Source organism: Fukomys damarensis, unplaced genomic scaffold (assembly GCF_012274545.1).
Source record: "Fukomys damarensis isolate Sample0158 unplaced genomic scaffold, DMR_v1.0_HiC HiC_scaffold_38, whole genome shotgun sequence".
NCBI classification, from domain to species: Eukaryota; Metazoa; Chordata; class Mammalia; order Rodentia; family Bathyergidae; genus Fukomys; species Fukomys damarensis.
Genome location: NW_022900950.1, coordinates 50411220 through 50432843, shown reverse-complemented (window position 1 = coordinate 50432843; position 21624 = coordinate 50411220). Strand labels below are relative to the sequence as shown.

The following is a 21624-nucleotide window of genomic DNA, read 5'->3' as shown; positions in this document are numbered from 1 at the left end:
GTGACACTCCTGCCTCTGCCTCCCGAGTTCTGAGATTTCAGGAATGAGATACCATGCCCAACTATAGGGTCAAGTTTTGAGCCAAGCTCAGCTGTTGTGTACAACTCCATTTCCTGCTTTCCTAACCAATTGATAATGTTAGAATAGCTATGTGCCAGGAACAAGAACACTTATTCTGGACATGAGCAGCAGCTTTCCACATGACCAGCAGGGACATCTAATCAATGATCTGCCCTGCCAGTTCTGGCAGTTCTGTCTTTGGGAAACCAGGCACACAGCATGACCCCAGCCTTAGGCAGGCCGCATACATGGCCTGACCTCGGTGTGGGGTGGACACGTCATACCTGTAACATAACTCTGGTTTGGAGTGCACTGCGCACATGGTGGGGAGCCCCCAGCATGAGGCAAGCAGCTCAGACAGCCTGACCTCAGGAACCTAAATAGGAACTTCATTTCTCTCTCTTTTTTTTCCAGTACTGGGAATTGAACTCAGGACCTTGCACTTGCTAGGCAGGCACAGTGCCACTGAGCTACATCCCCAGTGTTTCTCTCTCTTTTCTATCTCCATCTCTTTCCAAAAATACACAAGGGAGATCTTAAAGACATATGATACATCTTAAATGATTATGGATAATTCAATGTCAGACCCCAAAACATCATCTCTAGGTTATATTTTATAAACTTAGGACCAATTTAAAATGCAGGATTTTTAAAAGTTGATTTTTCTCCAAATGTAAGCCAGAGAGTAAAAAATAAAAACAAAAAACAAGCCCTTAAACTTGGTCTTATAATAAGGAGAGAGAATAAAGACCCTACCTAGCAATTTATAGTTTTTTTTTTCTTTCCCCTTTTGACACTTACTAGGTAAAATCTATTGTGGTAAGTAACAAGAAAAAGATACTCGGAGTAATTTAAATTATTAAAGGAAATACTGTTAGGACTTACATAAGAAAAAGAGCACTAATTGATGACCCATAGGAAATGTTCTGACAACTCTATAGTTAAAATCTAAAACTGCAGAAAAGATTGTTATAAATCAGCATGGCCACTGCATCTAAAAGTGCATGCTATTTAAACATAATTGCTTCATGTGTACTATATGTTCTCTTGTCTGTCTGCCTGATAGTCTGTTTTAATAACTGGTTAAAGTACCTACAACTGCCTCATTAAAGATTTTGTTTTGAGCTTAAATCAGTTATTTTTTTCCTTTTTTATTTTTGTCCCTGTAAACTTCTGGCTCTGTAATTAATTGATTGTACAGGATTTTTGGTGTTTTGTTTTTTTTTTTTTTTTATACAGGGTCTCACTATGTAGGTGACACTGACCTGGAGCTCACTACGTAGCCCAGGCTGGTCTCGAATTCACAGCGATCCTCCTTCCTCAGCCTCCCAAGTGCTGGGATTGCAGGCATGTGCCGCCACGCCTGGTTTGTACAGGATTTTTGAGGATGGCCAAACTCACTTAAAACACTACAAGATGTGGGGGGATAATATGCTTGAGGCTTACACAGTGTAACAGCAGTTAGTGAGACAGGAGTTTGGATTCTATTAAGAAGTAAGGACAGCGACCCCTAAATGGAGTTGGGAAGCCTTTATATCAGAAATATAAAGGTATATGGAGTCTGCTGAGTCATAATCCTTCACTTATCTTACAGAACTATCTGCCAGATGTCCTTTGGCTGTCCGGGACCTCCCCAGAGCATGATCAGGCAGATCAATGGCCAAAGGGTGCAGGGCCCTGCACAAACACTGCGTTGATTGCACCATAAAAATATGTATTCTTTTATAGGGTTCACATTATATTGCTTGCACCACAGCTTGAGTTCCCTCCTAAATCCCTTAAAAACCCCTAGAGAAAGAGCCTTCATGGGTATGCAATCCAGAACCCTCTTCATGGAGAGCAGGAGCTTTACTTCCTTGCCTTTATGTCTTTTACTTTCTTGCCTTTATGTCTTTTACTTTCTTGCTGATATATCTTTCAAGTAGATTTGCTTGCACCCTACCTCCTTTGCCCATGGTTCCATTCTTGGTCATGATCCCAGCATTCCAGTATCAATGGGATTTCAAATAAAAACTTTAAAGTTTAGTAACATAAAGATTATGAATGAAATGCAGGTTTCTGTGTATTAAATTTCAGACGTATATTATCCTTCAAATGTTCTACAGGTAGGTGTAGTAGTGCACACCTGTAATCCCAGCACTTGGAAAGCTGAGGCAGGAGGATTGCCATGAGTTCAAGGCCAACCTCAGCCACATAGTGAGTTCCTGGCCAGCCTGAATTACACAGGGATACCTTGCATTAAAAAAAAAAAAAAAGAGGCTCTAAAGTTATTAATAAGGTCTTTCTTTCATTCAATTTACATTATTTTTAGACCTCACATGTATAAAATAATTAAACTTTTTGGCATTCCTTTAAATTTAGTACAGTCATTTAAAACTTGACCTGCACCTATTGGCTTTGATTAAACATTTTATTATTGTATAAATGAGATACACATATATTCAGTAATAAGTCTATCTGTGTTCATTAACACTTTCCTAAACTTACAAGAGCTCTAAAAATGTCCTTTAATTCTTGTCTGTGCAGTTATACCATGTAAACCTATTAAAGGAACCTAAACTTTGCCATAAGAGTAAAAGCCATGTATACACATGTAAAGATTTCTTTATAGCTATGATGTTAATTATTGCTAACCTCATGATACATCAAGTGCATTTGTATTTCCCAAACATACAGGCCTTCTAGGATGTGGAACTTAGAAAAACACTTTATCATACTGATAATCTCCAGACTAAGTCAGTTGTTTATGATGGTGAACCTTTTCAGGATTATGGTTATGCAACTGTGATGTAATTGTTATGACAAACGTGCCTAAACATTGTACAGTTGAGGCAGTGTTATAATGATTAAATTTTGCACATTAGTAAACTATCAAGTACATCTGTAAAACAAGTACATTCTATTTAGAAAAGCACTTTGTTAAGAAAAGTGACAAATTTAGGTGAACGTTTATGTCACTTAATGTTTTATAATTGGATAAAATTAGCTGATTGACAAAATAAAAATATAAATATGTTTCCGAGATAATAACAATATAATCATTTTATTAAGATGTCTTCATAATTGTTATGCTAAAATGCTATGTTTGCTCTTGGTTTCAAATTTTCTCTGTACAACTTTATAAATATTATCTGTTATTCTACAGGAACCTAACTTCTAGGACAATCATCACTGGCAAAGAAATTCTGTGTAGACGGGCGTGGTGGCGCATGCCTGTAATCCCAGAACTTGGGAGACTGAGGCAGGAGGATCACTGTGAGTTCAAGACCAGCCTGGGCTACATAGTGAGTTCCAGGTCACTCTCAACTACATAGACTCTGTCTCAAAAATGAAAAAAGAAAAAAATAGTTCTGTGGCTGTACATCCTATTTTAAAGTGCTTGATATGCAGAAGAGATTATGATAGTTAAACCTATTGGTGCCACTTCAATACTCATGAAATTGACCTTTGGATTTTCAACAGCTGAAGGTTGGAGACCAAAGCTTAAAAGATAAATGAGCCAAGAGGACAGTCAGTATTTGGCCCTTGCCCTCCAGTTTTGGGAATGTGATAGGACCCCCCCTCTAAAACAGTTTTTTAATAGGATGACTTAGACCTGGCCTCAGCCTGAGGTGTGAGATCCCAGTGCTGCCTCTCAGGATCCAGACATTCTCTTGAGTTTCCTTGAGGTTGAGATGGTATAAAAGGACACATCAATGCCATGAAGACTGTGCTATCACAGCTTTCCACATTAGTCCATTAGTCCATGCTGTGTTTCTCAGATGCAGCATGTACCTTTTTTTTTTTTTGCTTTTACCCTCTTTTTCTAGTTACTCAGCCCACGCTTGCTCTGCAGAGCCAATTTCACTCCCACTCTACTTTTACTTTCTCAAATAAACTTTGCCATTGCCTTTTGCTCATTTCATTCAGTTCTTTGTTGGAATCCAACTCTGGAAGGAGAGGTGAGCAACCCCAAACCTGATAACATTTAGTTGGCAAGCCACTTTTTAGAAGCAAGCTATTGAATAACAATATGGTTTCTTGGTTATCACTGGACAGTGAGACTCAGATTTTCATTCTGTGTCTATCAATCTAGAGATTGCAAACATTTTAGCAGAAAGAACCCTAAAGAGGCAGCAAACTTAGTTTAAGACTTCCTATTGTCATTAAGCAGCTACGTTAATTGGGAAAAACTGCTACATTTCTCTGAGCCCCTGGGGCCTCATCTGTACCATGAACCATGTGGACTATCAGGTCTCTTTAAGCTTAAGCATCTTTTGATTTATAGACATTGAATCAGAAACACAATGAAATAACTATGATAGGCTCATTGAAAGAGGCAAAAAGTGGATGAAAAATTACCAGAAGCTGGTGATCAGCTTGGGAATGAGCAAATACTGCTTATTACAGATTTTCTACGTGGAATGATAAAAGTGTTTTAGAAATAAGCCAGATGTGGTGGCCCATGCCCATAATTTCCAGCACTCTATGAGGCTGAGGCAGGAGGATCACAAAATTGGAACCCAGCCTGGGGAACACAGCAAGATCCTTTCTCAAAAAATAAAGGACTGGGGAATGCAGGTAATTGAAAGATACTGAGTTCAATCCTTAGTGTAGCAGAAAGAAGGAAAGAATGAAAAGAAAGAAGATTTAAGTGTTATTCTCTGTTTTATTTACATAGTACTGAAAAGCTGTTTGGGCACGTGGTTAAAGGGTTCCTTACAATTACATTTTGTTTTATTGGGGACTCTCTTGCCTATCTATATGTGCTTGCTGCTTCTGTTTCTGTTTTAACTCTTTATGATGTAATAATATAGCACAATGCCTAAGCAAGAGGTAAGATATTTCTTAATGAGAAATAATCATATTTGTTATGAGAAATAAGCATTGAGAGTAGCAACATATTTTGAGTAAGTGGTTATTCAGCTACAGAATATTCACTTCAACATGAAAAGTAGAACACCAAAAAGCTTGAAATAGGTAATTTTATAGGGTACTGACAAAAAGTGCAGTACTGAAAAAAATGAAGACTTGTTTCAATAAATTTGGATTCAACCTGAGTTTACATCCCAACAGGGACCCTTCTTAGTTATGTATCCCTGAGCAGGAGACTTGCTGTGCTTTGAATGTGGGTTGTCTTCTCTGAAATACATGTTGAAATTTAATCCTCATTATGAGACATTAAGGGTGGGACATGTGAGGGATGACTGGGGGTCTGATCTCAGGAGTGAGTTAATCCACTCATGTGAGGAATGGGTCAATGGGTTATCTTGAGATGGCCATACTATAAAAGCCAACTTGGCTAGGTGTCTCTTGCCATGAGATGCCCTGTCCTGCCCCTGGACTCTGCCAGCAAGAGGTCTGTCACCAGCTATGGCCCCTTGGCCTCCAACCTGAACAGTCAAAATGAACCTCTTCATAACTTACTCAGGCTGTAGAATTGTGTTATTGGCAGCATAAAAAAGACTAGGTTAAAACTTAACTTTTTAAAGTTTATAATATGTAGACAATAAAATGTAATGTAACTGGCATGGTAAAACGTAACTTTAAAAGGTAAAATTGTTTCCTTTAGGGACAAGCTGCTTCTCCAAATTTCCTCAGGCCGAGGTGGAACGGTGCCCACCTCTCCTCAGCCCAGAGGAACGGAAAAATATGCAGATGCTGGCACCAGGAGGCCAGGGTCCAGTTTCTTTCCACAGGCAAGGGAGGAGCAGGGGATGGCTGGGAGGCCTAAAGCAAGCTTGGAGTTGTCTTTTGTCTCATGATACTCTCTCCCCTCTCTTCCTCACTGTGAGAGGCACGCACCTGGACCAAGTAAGATGGTGATTTGTGGCCATGTAAGGCCCCTCCAGCTCCTGGGGGCTTTCCACCATGCCTCCTGTGGTTTGTTTGGGAGCAGTGAGCAAAGGGACTTGATCCTGCAGACCTGAGCAGCCTGTAACACTGGAGATGAATTGTGTAAACTACCCTGCTTGCAGTAAATCCTGGTACAGTACTGTAAATTTATTGATATGGCCCCTTCTCCACAGCAGCAGCTTCTCTGAGTCCCTGTCAAGGTGTCAGTGCTGCAGCAGCCTGGGAGCCTCTGTGAGCACCTGTATAGTACTCTTCAGAATGGCTCTGAGGGGGACCAGCAGTGGTGAACCCATGGCATGCACACTGCAGTGGGCACACGGAGACTTCTCTGTTGACAAGTCACCCCAGCAACTGAGCACTGAATATTCAGGTTTAATCGCAGAGTTGGCACTTTGCAATACATGAGTTGGTTTGGGGTTGCAGTTTGGGCCCTCAGTCTGTAAAGGGTTCACCACCACTGCTTAGATCTAAGCCAGGATTAACTGCTCCTTCCTCCGGGTTCTGACTGTGTCATCCCAGAGCAATGAAACTCATTCACAGGTTCATTTCACCAAGGCTTTTTGAGATCTCTTCAGGCAGTTGAGGGAATGCGTAGTGGCCCCTGCCTTCATGGAGTTCTAATTGGAAGTGGAAAAGAAATAAAGACCCAGAAAGTAATTTTGTTTTGAGGCTTTCACCTGTATGTTAGAGTAATGATGAAATATTCAAAATTACAAATTTTACTTCTTTCAAAGGACATAGGTAAGGTCACTTATGTAGGACTGTATAGGTTAAAGGTGTGCAAAGAACAGGATGTTTCTGGGGGTACAGTATCTTCTCACCCTTGTTCCCACAGAGCTACAGCTGGCCATTTTCGAAAATAGAGATGGATTAAGCTCATTGCTTGATTTAGTTTAGTTTCATTTTATTTCTGTGGTACTGGGAATTGAACTGAAGGTCTCTGGACTAAACAACATCCATACCCAGGTCCGCTTTTTATTTTGAGATGCAGTCTCACTAAATTATTCAGGATGGGCTTGAACTTGCAATCCTCCTGCCTCAACCTCACAGACAGCTGGGATTATAGGTGTATGCCACCATGCCTGGTTTGTAGCTGTGTTTTAAATGTAGTGAGCTATATTGAATAACTCTCCATTATAATGTTGAGTTGGGGCAGGAAGAAAGGATGAACCAACACATATGAGAGTAATCTATTCTAGAATGTCCAAATCAACATTCACTGAGTATCTTAGCTCATTCAATCAAAGAATGATAAATTCCAAGCCAGGCAAGGCGGTGCACACCTATAATCCCAGCACTCGGGAGGCTGAGACAGGAGGATCTCTGTGAGTTCGAGACCAGCCTTGGCTACATAGTGAGTTCCAGGTCAGTCTCAACTACATAGTGAGACACTGTCTCAAGAAGAAAAAAAATGATAAATTCCTGCTGTGCTTTATATTACTTTTTATATTTCCTTTAGTAAAGCAACTTGATAAAGTGAACAGTAAAAACAAAAGAGAAATGTTTTCCAGCACCACAGCAGTAAACATTTGCCCACACAATTGAAAATGAGCCTCCCTCTGCCCCAGACTCTTGGATATACTAATGATAAATATGATTTATCTACTAAAGTAAGATCTTTAACAGACATTTCTTTATAGTAATTCTATGTTAATAGAATTTTGGGGGTTTTGTTTGTTTGTTTATTTTTCCTGAGACAGGATCTCACAGTCTGGTCTTGAATTGACTATGTACCTCAGGCTGTCCTCGAAATCAAGGTGATCCTTCTGCCTCAGCCTTCTGAATGTTAGGATTACAGGTATGTGGCACCTCTCCTAGATGAGTTTTGAAGCCAGATGGGATTTTCATTTAATTTTTTTCAGTTTTTTTTATTAGTACATGTTTGCAGTCAATAATGATTATATTCCTTGTGGGGAGTTCGTACATATACATAACACATCTTAATTCATTTTTTAATCCCTTTTTTTCCTCTCCTTTCCTCACCTTCTCTCCCTTTCTTGGTCCCCTCCCTTTTGGCAAAAGATCTATCTCCCTATTTTCTGTTACCTATCTTTTATTATGTTCTTGATTTGCATTTTGAGTTTCTCATATAAGAGAAACTATTTGATATTTAAACTTGTGTGACCAATTTATTTCATTTAATGTTATGGTCTCAAAGTGCATCCATTTTCCAACAAATGATTCAAGTTTATCCTTTTTGGCAGAGTAGTACTCCAACTGTGTATAGAAACCACCATATTTTCTTTATCCATTTATCTACTGATGGACATATGGGCTTCTTCTAAGGTTTAGCTATTATGAATTGTGCTGCTATAAACATGGCTATGCATACTTCATTGTATATGATGTTTTAAAATCTTTTGGGAAGATACTAAAAAGGGAAATAGCTGGGTCAAATGGAATTTCTAATTTTAGTGTTTTGAAGAATCTCCATACTGATTTCCATAATGGTTGTACTAGTTACATTTCTACCAGCAATATAGAACACCCTCCCCTCCAGCCCCACAAACTTCACCAGCATTTGTTATTATTTGATTTCTTGATGGTAACTTCACCATTCTTTCTGGAGTAAGATGGAATCTCAGTGTTGTTTTAATTTGCATTTCTTTAATGGCCAGAGGTGATGAACATTTTCTCATGTATTTATTGGCCATTTGTACCTCTTCGTATGAGAAGTATATTCATTTCAGTTGCCCATTTTTTGATTGGGTATTTTATTTTGAGGGGTCTAATTTTTTGAGTCCTTGGACAGAAGACTAAAATCTAGACTCTATAAAGAACTTTAAAAAATGAAGTTAGGAGGGATATTAGAGAACTAGTACCTCCTCCTTATCTTAACATTGAGGAAACAAAGAGCAAGTAGAAGACATTAAATGACTGACTGTAGTCAACATTCATAGCATCGCACTTGCCTTCTCACCCTCCATTGAAAAGACAGTGCTACCTACCACACCAGTGCTTGGAATCAAAGTTTCTGTTCAGGTCTGTCCCAATGCAACCATTTCTCCCATGGATAGAGCGGTTCTTTCTCCACATTCGATTCTAAATAAGTAAAACAAGAAATGATAACCATGGCAGCCAAGTTTGCAACAAAAGGAAAGGCACAAGTCCAAGGGTTGGGGCTTTGGGGTTCTCTCCTTCAGCCCTATAACTTCCATGACCTCATCCTCTTGCTGTCTTTGTGGCATCCCTTTCACACAGTCCCCATTTCTGTCCACATCCCAATCACATGAACTCAAGTTATTTTTGTTTGAGCCAAACAAAATGGTACTATTTGATGAATTGTTACCCATGCAAATAAAAACTTTTATTTGGTCCCACTAGACTCCTTATTAAGCTTCATGTTTCCTTTAAATTAATATTATGCACAGGCTCATTTTGAGCTCCTTTAAAAAAAAAAGCAAAATAACTTGGCATCTTGACCTTCCATGCTGTCTTTTTTGTGCTGTGATTATCTTTTAAAGAATTTTCTTTTTGAGATGAGTGATCAAATACTTATTAGTAAAGTGTCTGGGATTTGCTCCAAAATAATATGGGTACTGTAGAAGTGAGTGCAGGATATGGATGAAACAAGATTAGCCATAGGATGATTATCACTGAGTATATGGTGGTTATGTAGGATGTTCCTGTACGATTTTGTCTACTTTTATGTATGTGTGAAATTTTCCATAATAGAAATTAAAACCTTTTCGTACACTTCTGTACCACGATTCAGGATTCTGTGTATAATTCAGCTGATGTGTCCTTTATTCCAAGAGGAGGCACTCCTTCCTTTGCCTTCGCTTACCTTTTTCCATGTGTAGTCATAACCATCCACATTAACCAATGGCATAATATAGAAATTTGTGTGTTTTAGAAGATTGGTATACAGCTTCTCTTTCCCATAGAACTGAGTTACCTACAAATTAAACCAAATATGTTTAAGAGTATCTAATTTGAAGTCCATTAAAGCTTCATCTGGGTTTTTGTGTGTTTTTCTTTTTAAAAGGGTACTTGAGATGCTTCATTTTTCAGAAAGAGTATTAATTCCTTAAAATGACCGAAATTAGGATACAACCTGTTACCAAGTGGTGCTAAATGCGTTGTATGTGGTTCAAATAGTCTTTTTATATAATGAAGACAGGAAATAGAACGACACATTTCTTAATGTTCCATCAAAAAACAGAAATATTTCTTTATTAAAGCCATAAAGCTTTGCTGGGCGTGGTGCTGCACACCTGTAATCCTGGCACTCAAGAGAGTGAGGCAAGAGGATTGCCATGAGTTCAAGGCCAGTCTGGGCTATGTAGTGAGTTCAAGGCCACCCTGAACTGTACAGCAAGACCTATCTAAAAAATATTAGTGAGAGTCAGATTAAAATTCTTTATCATAAATAATCACTTATAAAACATGAGAGAAAAAAGAAAGAAAAAAATACCAGATTTTTTGTTCAATTTTTTAAAAATCTACTAAAGGTGAGAAAAGCTTAATGAAAGAAAGATAATTTTATAGACAGAGGAAAACCATATTTTAAATAGTTGAGCAACCAGTTAAATATGTTTTAATGCTACAAACTTGCAAATGTATATTGATGTCATTTTTCAATAAGAATACAGTATTCATCCTTAGAATAACATAGGAGAGCAGTTACTTTCAAAAATAAAACATTTGTCATTTTAATGTTTATGTTTGCTCAACTTTTAATAGATGGGGCATGGTAGATTTGTTCATCTGCTTCCCTTTCTTTGGCTAAGAGTCTTTCAGAAAATGTTAGATAAGAGAGATGACTGTTGACCCCTGGAATCTCCTTTTCCCCTATCAGGACTCCAGCTGGAAGGGACTGAGTGAGGGCTGAGATAGAGTCCATATTCTGTGTGCCAAGTTCCACCTTTAAGTGTGGCTGTAGCTGCAATCCCAGGGCAATGACTAGCTATTTTTCTTTAACAGGTTAATTAAGATTATAATTAATATGCCAGGAAATTCAGTTTTAAGATGTAAAATTAAGAGATTTTTTAGTATATTCACAGAGTTGTACAGCTATCACTTGTTACCTGATTTCAGAACATTTTCATCAACACCACCACTGCCAAAACCCCAGGTCCATTAGGAGCGTCCCCCCTCTTCCTCCCTGTGGATATCTAGTCGGCATGCAGATATCTAGTTGTCCCAAGAAATGGTAGCTATTTTGGAGCTGGCATAAAGGCATTGCTGAGTCTAGTGGTAAGCCTGTCTAGGTGTACATTCAGAGATGATGGTCCAAAGCAATTGGGATTTGGTGATGATCTAAAGGGAAACAACAAAATAAAACCAGATTCTAAGGGGAGTGCTATAGTTTTAAAGAAAAGATAGAGGGAAGCTGGGTGCCAAAAAGACTTTCATGCCTTTAGAAGAAGAGGGCCCTGACAGAGGCTGGTCTGAATTGGATATTTTCCTAAGCTACAGTGTATAAAATCAGAGTCTAATAGTGATATCCAAGCCTGTGTTCCTTTCTCATCATTGTAGAGATTAAGGGCACGGTTACACAGATGCAGGGCAGTCCAAGAGATATTCTTCATTAATTGTGAATAGTGTAAAGTATTCCCAGATTTAAATTTTCCCAGTTATTTGTGCCTCAATAACACACAATGTAGATACCTAATCATGCCACTAAAGTAATGTAACCTGTAAAGTACTACAAACTGTGTAATTCCAGATTAAAACTCTCAACTATGATTAAAGACATTTTTTAAAATACCATTTCAACTAACTTGAACTTGTCTGTACATCTTGCAATATTCTTTACTGTTGATCTGATGTGTATCACGGACTTGTCCAAAGGTGCTATTCAGTGCCTTCTCATTGTACTATGTAAGTGTATTTACACTTACTGTTTTACGTCTCTCTAGTGAATGAATCACTCTTCACGAGGTGGGTGGCTAAAGGAATTGTGGAATTATGCTTGAGACACAAAAGACAATACATAAATATTTATCGAAGGTACGATTTATCAACAAGGCAAGCAGTCTAAGTGAAATCATGGTTCTACTATTAAGAAAAAGAGGAAGAAAGAAGATGACAGAGTTTGGGAGAAGATCACAGAAGTGAGTAAGTGACTAAAGGAGGGAGATAAAGGGTGGAGTGATTCCTGCTGCACACGATCACTCAGGTCTTCGCCTCACCCTGCCTGGAGTGTGCTAAAGCTTTACCTTTAATACAGTCCTGAGAGCAGTGCTTACCAACACATTAGCCATAACTATATAGCAGAGAGTAAATCAGTACATAAAGGCATACAAAATGGCATGGAAGGTTTCAAAATAAACTATTATGCTCATTACCATTAGAAATAAAGAGCCGGTTCAGTCCTTACTGATCTCTATTTCACATGCATAATTCAGACATTTCCCAATGACAATATAGTATTGAGCCCAGTAGCAGGTAATATTTAGGTACCCTCTGGATCTCAGCTTTGTATTTCAGAGAAAACTTGAAACAGTAATTAAAATTTCACAAGGAATGTGGAGCACTAATTATGTGCATAAAACAATATGCCGAGTTATGGAAAATGATTTTAGCAGCAGTTTTCTCTTCAAAAAATAAAATAAAGAGTAGTAATTCAATGCTATAAGTACTATAATAATAATAATAACAGAGCATGCAAGATGGCTCAGAAGAACAGTTAATTCTAGGGGTGTTTGGGGTTGAAGCTTCTGAAGGTCCAGTCAGGGGGCAAGAAGTTGAGGGCTCAGGTAGATGAGAGGATGCAATTCAGCCCAAAACAGTTGGTGGCACATGCCTGTAATCCCAGCACACAGGAGGCTGAGGCAGGAGGATCGCTGTGAGTTTGAGACCAGCCTGGGCTACATAGTGAGTTCCAGGGCAGTCTCAACTACACAGTTAGACCCTGTCTCAAAACAAACAAACAAAACAAAACAAAACAAAAAGTTCTGGAAAGGAGCTGATAAATCATAAAGCAACAGAGACAGTCAGGGGCTAGAAATCTACCAAAGTTTTAAAAAAGCATTTGTAGTAGGTACAAGGAATGAAAGAAACAGTAGGAAAGGAAATCGAGAAGTCAGATTGTCTTTTTCTAACTTTTCTTGTGGCTCTCCAAGGCCATATTTGGAATCTAAGGATAGGGAAGAGCATTACTTCTGACTCTCAGCGAATGACCATGGGAGAAATTCATAAAGCAGATTCGAAATGAGGTTTAGTAATGGAGAGTTCAAGGAAGTGAGAAGTTGGGTTAGTAGGTAGATCTGGTACACAAACTCTTTGAGTTTACTCGAAAAGATTTCAAGGGCTAGAGGAAATAAAAAAAATGATGCATGGGTTCCAGGGAATTATCTGGAGGTCAGTAAATGGCCATGATAAGAAAAAGTAAGGATGATGCAACCTGATTATGAAATTTAATGAAGAGAAAGAGCACTGGCAAAATTAAGATGGGGAGTACTGATCGCTCCTTCTGTCCCCTTGGCACACGGTGTTGAAGGAAAGAGCGGCCTCTGACCTGATGGAGCCAGTATGAAGCAGCATCCTTAACAAGTCACACAGCAGCCAAGGTGAGGAGAGCAGAGAATTCCGCAAAGGCCCCGAGCTTGGAGAGAGCTGACTGAGTGTGTAGTTCTGTGAAATCTCTCCAGGGCAGACTTTCAGAGTGAGCAACGAGAAAAGTCAGTTTGGAGAGGAAGCACCAAGCAAGGTGTGCTGACGGGCACACATTCACTAGGCTCCTCCAATGCACTTAGCCCTGAGCTTGGTTTTGGTTGTGGCAATGCTGACTGCCCAAATGGGCCTCAGCTCCCGACTCTGCAGAAATACAAGGCATCCAATTTTGGCCTCCTGAGAACAAAGGCAAAGTGCAGAGAGAAATGATTGGCTGCCGGCTTCCCAAAGTGGACTGCTATCTTCTCTGAGATTGGACTATATGATTTCTGCAATCTCACTGAGTTGCAGAAGGGAGAGAAACATAAAAGTTAAAGTTTCCCTTCACATTTGAGCATACTGACTTATTAGCATAAAATTTACCCATTCAGAAAGTTTTAAAAGTTAAATATTTTTTTCCCTCGGTGGTTTAAACCATTATGAGAGTCAGATGATCTGGTTTAATTTTAGTCAGGCTGAGATGGAACATCTTCTGTGTCCATTCAGTAGAACATACAGATCATGTTAACAGGCCACAAAAATCTGGGTTACATTGTCGGGACAAAATACATGACTATACAATTCTCAAGCTATATCTTGTTCTCTGTTGAATCTCTAGAGGTTGGAATCTCCTCAAATTTTGTAAATATTTGTAAAATTAAAAAATTTAATATTTATTACAAAGATTCAGCAAGTAGGTAAACGGTAGGATGTATAACAGAAGGGAAAATGTCATGCTAAGAGGGACACTGATTAGGAACAACTTTCACAATATGAAGTCGAGTCAATATGGTTTGGAGTTTCTTTCCAGCCCTCCTCAGACTCAGCATTAGGATGATAAAACAATGCTCTCTCTTGCTTGCACCTTTCTCTCTCCCTTAACTACTGCTCCCTTTATGAAAACAAACCAATTTGAGTAGAAGGTTCACGATTAGAAAATGAGCTCTGTTAAGAGATCCGTAAATTGGAACCAGTCTCATTTGGTCCAGATAGTATCAGTGGCGGCTGGAAACTTTGCAGTACTTTCAGAGATGCTGCAGTCAGGAAAATAAGATGGTTAGCCAAGTGAAAGTGGATACCACATTTGTGAAGACAGGTCTAAATGACAACTTTTCAATTTCCTAACTCATCTATTTTATGTTATGTGTATTCATGAATACAAAGATTATAATCACTATTATCAGAAATATACAAGTTTTGAGTTATTTTTCCAGTGGTGTGGCTCTGTATAAGTCAGTTGTTATGGTTTTATATCTAGATGTCCCCCTAGAGTCTCACGTCCTGACAGGTGAGGCTTTTGGAAGGTACTGGGTTGTGGAGGCTGATGGCTGACTTGCTATCTGGAGGGGGAGTCTGGTGGGAGGAGGCAGGTGTTCGGGCGCCTGGCCTCGAAGGGTTTATCTCCTTTCCTGGCTGGTCCCTTGAAATATCTCTGCTTGCCATGCCATCAGCTGCTCTACTTTGTTATGCACCCCTGCCATGCTTTCCTGGGCCTTGGAGCCAGCAGACTATGGACAGAAACATGGGCCAAAATCAACCTCTCCTTCTTTAGGTTGTGGGTGTAGAGAAACTTCTTCGGTGATGAGCAAGTGACTAGGACATCAGAGTAGAGGAAGCATATATCTATTTTATAAGATTTGAAGTATAATTTCAACTGCTATTATCTGTTAAGGAGGATTATAACTATTTTATTTTTTACTTTTATGGAACGCTACTAGTCTTATATATCACTTTTTTTTTTTATGACAGTCCCTTCTTCAGGGACAAAATTCCCCATAATGACACAGGAAAAACCATTATCTTTTCTGTAAGGATATGTTTTATATTTAGCTACCAAAGGCTGGATGTGTCAAAAAGCTGCCTGGACAATTCAAATAAATTAATAAACACATAAATAAGGACCCAACTGGCTGGGCGTGGTGGCTCACGTCTGTAATCCCAGCACTTGGGAGGCTGAGGCAGGAGGATTGCTGTGAGTTCAAAACCAGCCTGGGCTACATAATGAGTTCCACGTCAGTCTCAACTACATAGTGAGACCCTGTCTCAAAAATAAAAAATAAAAATAAAAATAAGGACCCAACTTAGATAATTGCTTCAGAAATTTCTTTTATGTAGTAAAAATATTATAATCAGTGTACTATTTCTTAATTATTTCTAGGGTTTACACCAGATAGAAATGCAGGAAGGAAAAGATCAATTATCTTAAGGGCAATTAAAATACTGAAATATTTTTCGAACTTTATGTACATAAAAGTCACTCAGAAAGGTTGTGAATATTGTGGCTTCTCAAGTCTCATTTCCAGATTTTTGAGTCATGTGCCAAGATTTGAAGTAGGAAAATGCATTTCAGTTACAGTCCAGTAGATTCTAACCCAGGTGATCTTGGACCCCACACTGAGAAACACTGACCTAATGTGAATACTTACATAGCCTATGAACCACAAGCAGAAAGCTGGAGAGATCCACTCTCTGGCATGAATTCCACAGTCAATCCATATGGCATTCCTGGCTGTTTGTTCTTTGCCAGAAACCTGCTCAAAAACCCCCCAAAGTAGTAAGCAGTAAGTCGCAGTAAAATAACCTTTACTTACACGGCACTTACATTTAATCCTTTCAGCATATCTACAGAATTTAAACACATTGCTTTCTGTATTCCTTTGAGAATTCTCATGAAAATTAAAATCTGGTGAGAACAGTGATATAGATAAAGTTTCACTACTCGTGTGCAGCCCAGAATCTTGGCTGAAAGCACTCTTCATTTTCCACAGTTAACTGGTCACTGAGCACTGCATTTGGAAGGATGGAAGCAGAGACTAGAGAGCCAGGGTTTGGGGCCATATCGTTACACCTAAGTGAGAGGTAGACAAGTGTGTATCGGTCAAGTAGCCTTCCCTGGGAGGTGTGGATACACAGCAGGAATGGAAATTACCCCCATCATCTTCCCTTGAGTGCGCACTTTTTATACATAGACTATTTCTCCACCTCACACAAAAAATACCACACATATTGCTTCACACAAACTGATACCAACAGATCCAAGGGGTCAGAGACCATTTTACCTTTCATAGCATGGTGGTTACTGCAGGGTTCTAAATCTGTAGAACGATTCCCACCCCTTTCTCAACAATAGCCTTTGAAGTCTTTAGAAGAGTTCTCAAGGGACTGGGATTTAGCTCAGTGGCACCAAGCTTGCTTGCCAACTGCAAGGTGCTGAATTCCAACCCCAGTACTGGGAAAAAATACTGTAGAAGAATTCTCAAAAATACTTCCACAATTAGTCATAATTTATGTGATTTAAAAAATTAGTTACAACACAATTTAGAGTATAGAAGGAAGGGAAAAGTTTGTTGTAGAATTTAACATATATGTACCTTGGTAATTCTAAAATAAGAAAAAGAGATTTAAACATTGCTATCCACACCACTCTAATATCCAGCAGCAAAGCAAAGAAGAAAGCCAAATGCCGGGTGTGGTGGTGCACGCCTGTAATCCCAGCACTTGGAAGGCTGAGGCAGGAGGATCGCTGTGTTCGAGACCATGTTGTAGAATTTAACATATATGTACCTTGGTAATTCTAAAATAAGAAAAAGAGATTTAAACATTGCTATCCACACCACTCTAATATCCAGCAGCAAAGCAAAGAAGAAAGCCAAATGCCGGGTGTGGTGGTGCACGCCTGTAATCCCAGCACTTGGAAGGCTGAGGCAGGAGGATCGCTGTGAGTTCGAGACCAGCCTGGGCTACATGGTGAGTTCCAGGTCAGTTTCAACTACACAGTGAGACCCTGTCTCAAAAAGAAAGCCAAATGGCCACCAATGGCCACATTGTACAGGTGAAGAGAACTATTTGACTGATTTAATCTACTCAAGTTCAGGAAAATTCCAAGTTGTCCAGTTGTCCAGTTGGCCCACTTGACAGTTCTAACTGCAGAGCAAACTCTTGGCCCTCCTCTTTCCAGTGTTGGCAACATGGAGGGGCCCCAGAGATTCACATTATGTTGAGTGACAGTAGGACAAAAGTACCCAGGGTGCATGCTTTTCCAAGGCATATATTCAGATTCCAGACACACAAGTTCAAATTACGCATGACATGAGTGGCATAAATGTTATGGGTGGATATACCACCTTTGCGTGGACCAAATCCAATTATTCAACTCAACCATTCATAGGACCTGACATTTCACATGTCTGCCTTGAATGAGTGCTGTAAGTTCTTGCAGGGACTGATTAAAATTGAAAAATCCTGGCTCAAAATTTTATCTTTGGATGGCTGAAGAGACTCGCCTCTCATAATGTGTATAATTTCTGTGTCAAGAAATCTAATGTGTTTTTCAGCAATCACATTTTTTCAGAGATTTAATTCTTTAAGGGACAGAGTGATTAAAAAAAAAAAACTAAAACCACAGAATTAAAAATTAACAAGTAAGAATTGTTATGGCCTTTGCTCTTAAAATTTCATACTCATTAGCTTTTACTAAGGCAAATTTATTTGAGAAAAGACATGCTATCCAAATTACTGAAAGTTGATCAGATTCTTTCCCGTAGATATTTCAACGAAAAATAATAACCAAACAGTGATTGGAGCAGAAGACATCGTATGAGATCTACTGCAAAGAACCCCAGCATTGTTCTGCTTTTTATGCTTCCCTAGGTTTGATTGTTCAGCTTTTGCTTTGGTTTATAAGACCCCCCACCCTGACTAACATGAAGCCAGTCTGTCTAAGGTGGTAATGATGCAAATAAAACATAGTTAACAATAATCTAGATCATTTTATGTATGTATGTGAGCGCTGCAGCCCCTGAAAATTCAAAGGCTCATGTACTGTTGCATAAACACAGGCAGAGTCAAATCTAGAACTGGGGCTTCACTCTTAGATCATCACTTCATTATTAAAGGAACCTTTAAAGGTAATATCTGGCCTCTACATAGCTGGATATTAAAGTTGAGGAACACTTGGAATACAAATATTTCCAGAATTCGAAAAAACAACTAAAAAAAAAAAGATCCTGGTTATAACAAACAGCAGTGGAGAATTAATCCCTTCCCTTAAGCTGAAACAGCAAAGACCCTTCTCACAGCATACCTTTAAAACATAAAGTGGATGCTTCTCATAAGATGATCCAATCTGGGTTTTTCTAAGCATATCAGGATACTTCTCAGTTATTGTTTCTATCCAAGAGTAGATCTATGAAAACAGAAACCAGACATCAGTCACGGGAGAAGTTCAAAGTATTTCCATGACCTCAGGCAGCAGACAATTTCTTAAAAAACTGGAATTCACTTAAAATCTTTGTGTATGGAGGAAATGAGGAACTAAAACATTAGGGTAGGGTTTTTCTGTTGCTGTTTAGGAAAATGAATGAAATTAAAAATTTGATAACTGTCAAAGTTTAGAAAAAGAGTTAAAAAGTACTAAGAAATATGTAACAAAGTACAAAAAAATGAAGCTTTAAAGTATGGCTTCTGAAAATTATTTTTATTTTTATTTTTTTTATTTTTTGGTATCGGGGATCGAACTCGGGTCCTTGTGCTTAGAAGGCAGGCCACCGAACTTCTGAGCTAAATCCCCAGCCCCCTGAAAATTATTTTTAAAAGCTCTTCACTTTGAGTCCCTGCCTCTGTCATGAGATCTTTTTCCTGTTCGTTTAAGAGCTCATGTTTATTTATTTTTTTTTCAGCTTTAATTGAGTTTATTGGTACATTTTAGGGATACAGTACAGTTACATTCATTGTTGGGATCATGTATCTCTACATGGCAAGTCTTGATTCTCATTTTTTCCCCTTACCTCTGCCCTCCCTTCACCCCCTCCTCCCCTCCCCATCTACAAACACTTTATTTTCATCTTTTCATTCTCTCACATTTTTTTCTTTTCCCTTTTTACTCTTCCCCTACCCATCCCACCTTCCCTACACTTTTAGCTCCTTTCTTCCCATTTCTAAATGTCAGTAATCTTATTAGAATCTTATGCATTGTTGCAGATTATTCACACCAGGGACACTATTCGGTATTTACACTGTGTGACTTGTTTATTTCACTTAGGAGTATATCTTCAATATGTATCCATTTTCCTATGAATGAATCTATTTTCTCATTCTTTATGTCTGAGTAATATTCCATTTTATAGAAAAACCACAACTTCTTTATCTAGTTTCCAACGGATGGGAAGAGCTCATGTTTATATGAGACTTCAGAAAAGATAAAAGAATTGGTCAAGACTGAGGGAGGCTGGGCATGGCCTTCACCCAGAACAAATAGCACTGTCATTGTTTCCCACTGGACACTTGTGCCAGCACAGTGAGAGTGGTGGGATGACAAGAGGCAAAGGTGAGGACAGCTGGGAGGAGAAGAAAACAAACAAACAAACAAACAAAGAAAAACAATGTCACCATGAGAAGTTGGATTTGGACGTCTCTTCTTCGTCAGAGTTCAGTACTATTTGAGGTTCTCTCAAGATGACAGTGAGAGGAAATAAAAAAAAAATCTAGGGCTGATTTTAAGGTAGCATCTACATCAAAGCAGGCACTAAATTCATCTGGTACGGGATCTCTGGGATGGGATGTGATCCTATTTTAACATAGAACAACTTCCCAAGAGCCATAGTAAAAGTTCTTGCATCTTCTTAAGTGGGAATGATCAACTGTTGACCTTATCTCTGGGATCTTTTCTAGAGGTGTTTTCAAATAACAACCATAGCTGATGAGAAATTGAGCCCCATTTACTCCAGGGTTTTTTTAGAGTGCTGGAACCAATGCATCTGAAATCGTTATGGAGGGAAAACTGCATTCCATAAAACATCCTCAGTAAACCACTGGAGTCAACTCAGCTGTAAGGCAGTCTGTCAGAGTGAAACGGATAGTTCATCTGGAGCCAGGGGAGCTTGCTGAGGGACCACCTCCACTCACCTGAACCTGAGCAATGCCTCAGGGCCAACCCCCCAATCCTTGTTCTAAGGTTTACTGTAAGGAGACAGAGATAAGAAAAGCAAAGACCTCCAAGCCTGCCCTGGAAAATTCCAAAATTTCAAACGTGGGCACATGTGTACCAGACGTGCTGGTATGACCTGCAACAACCTTTCTTTACCTGGAGCTCATTGAAGGTTCATGCATAGGAACTGCATCTCATACATAGAATTACAATGGGATGAATTATGGGAAAATACTGGTGCAACAGAGGCAGCTGACATGACTCAGTATCCTGTCAATCATGCTCTGGAGGACCCCTGGTAAGTGCCTTAAAGCTAGTGGGACATTTAAATCCTTAAACATTCACATTGTTTTCCTTTTGCTGGCACAAGATCCCTCATGCCAAGCATACTTTCACCTTAATAAACTTTGCTGCTGTTACCTTGCCATTCTGTGCTGTTACAATCAATTCTTTTTTCCTCACACACAAGAACTGGAAAAGGGTTAAGTGGCTCCTAACCCAAAGTAATAAATAGACATATCAAAACTGCACATGTGCCAAGTATGCTGGTGCTCACCCGTCATCCCAGTACTACAGAGGCTGAGGTGGGAGGATTGCCTGAACTGCACAGTGAGTTCAAGGCTAGCCTGGACTATACAGCTGAGACTTCGTCTCAAAAAAAAAAAACAACTAAAACAACACAAAACAAAACAAAACAAAACAAAAATTCTACAGGTGCCTAGAAATCCCCACCGCTACATCCTTAAACGTCAGCTTAAGCAGTCCCTCCCGACCATGTTCGAGTTCAACTTGGGCAACTAAGCGACTTAGCAAAAACCTGCCTCAAAATAAAAAAACTTCAAAAGGGATGGGGATGTAGCTCCAGGTGAAGACCCTGAATTCAGTCCCTACTACCACAAAACACAGACACACACACACACACACACACACCCCAAATAATCATTTAAGAAGAAAGTTTTGCTACTCATATACATTACTTATATTGTATATTTTATATGTGGCTCAGAGAAATCCTCTTTACTGAATTCGGCCCAGGCAAGCCAGGTGTGTTCAACCTGTGGGCAGTGAGTTGAACATATTCACAGTGTATTTTCTCCAACAGGGGAGGCTGTGCTGTAGGAAGACAGCTTTATGGAAAGACTACTTATTTATCAGTTCCAATGATGCTTACAATTCCAGTTTGGAATTTTTTTTTTTTTTTTTTT

At 39.1% G+C, this 21624-nt stretch overlaps 1 protein-coding gene across 2 annotated transcripts in view; it reads right to left on the bottom strand.

Annotated features, from left to right (window-relative positions):
- The window catches only part of Cpb2 (carboxypeptidase B2), a 65719-nt gene that overhangs the window by 9984 nt on the left and 34111 nt on the right, over window positions 1-21624 (bottom strand). Inside the window, exons 5-8 of one of the 2 annotated variants that reach the window (XM_010637033.3) lie at window positions 18578-18679; window positions 15921-16025; window positions 9683-9793; window positions 8844-8937 (exon numbers count right to left, since the gene is read on the bottom strand). In XM_010637033.3, coding sequence (XP_010635335.1) covers window positions 8844-8937; window positions 9683-9793; window positions 15921-16025; window positions 18578-18679 — 412 coding nt within the window. The remainder of the gene's footprint in view (window positions 1-8843; window positions 8938-9682; window positions 9794-15920; window positions 16026-18577; window positions 18680-21624) is intronic. The other variant, XM_010637034.3, reaches the window with a different exon arrangement.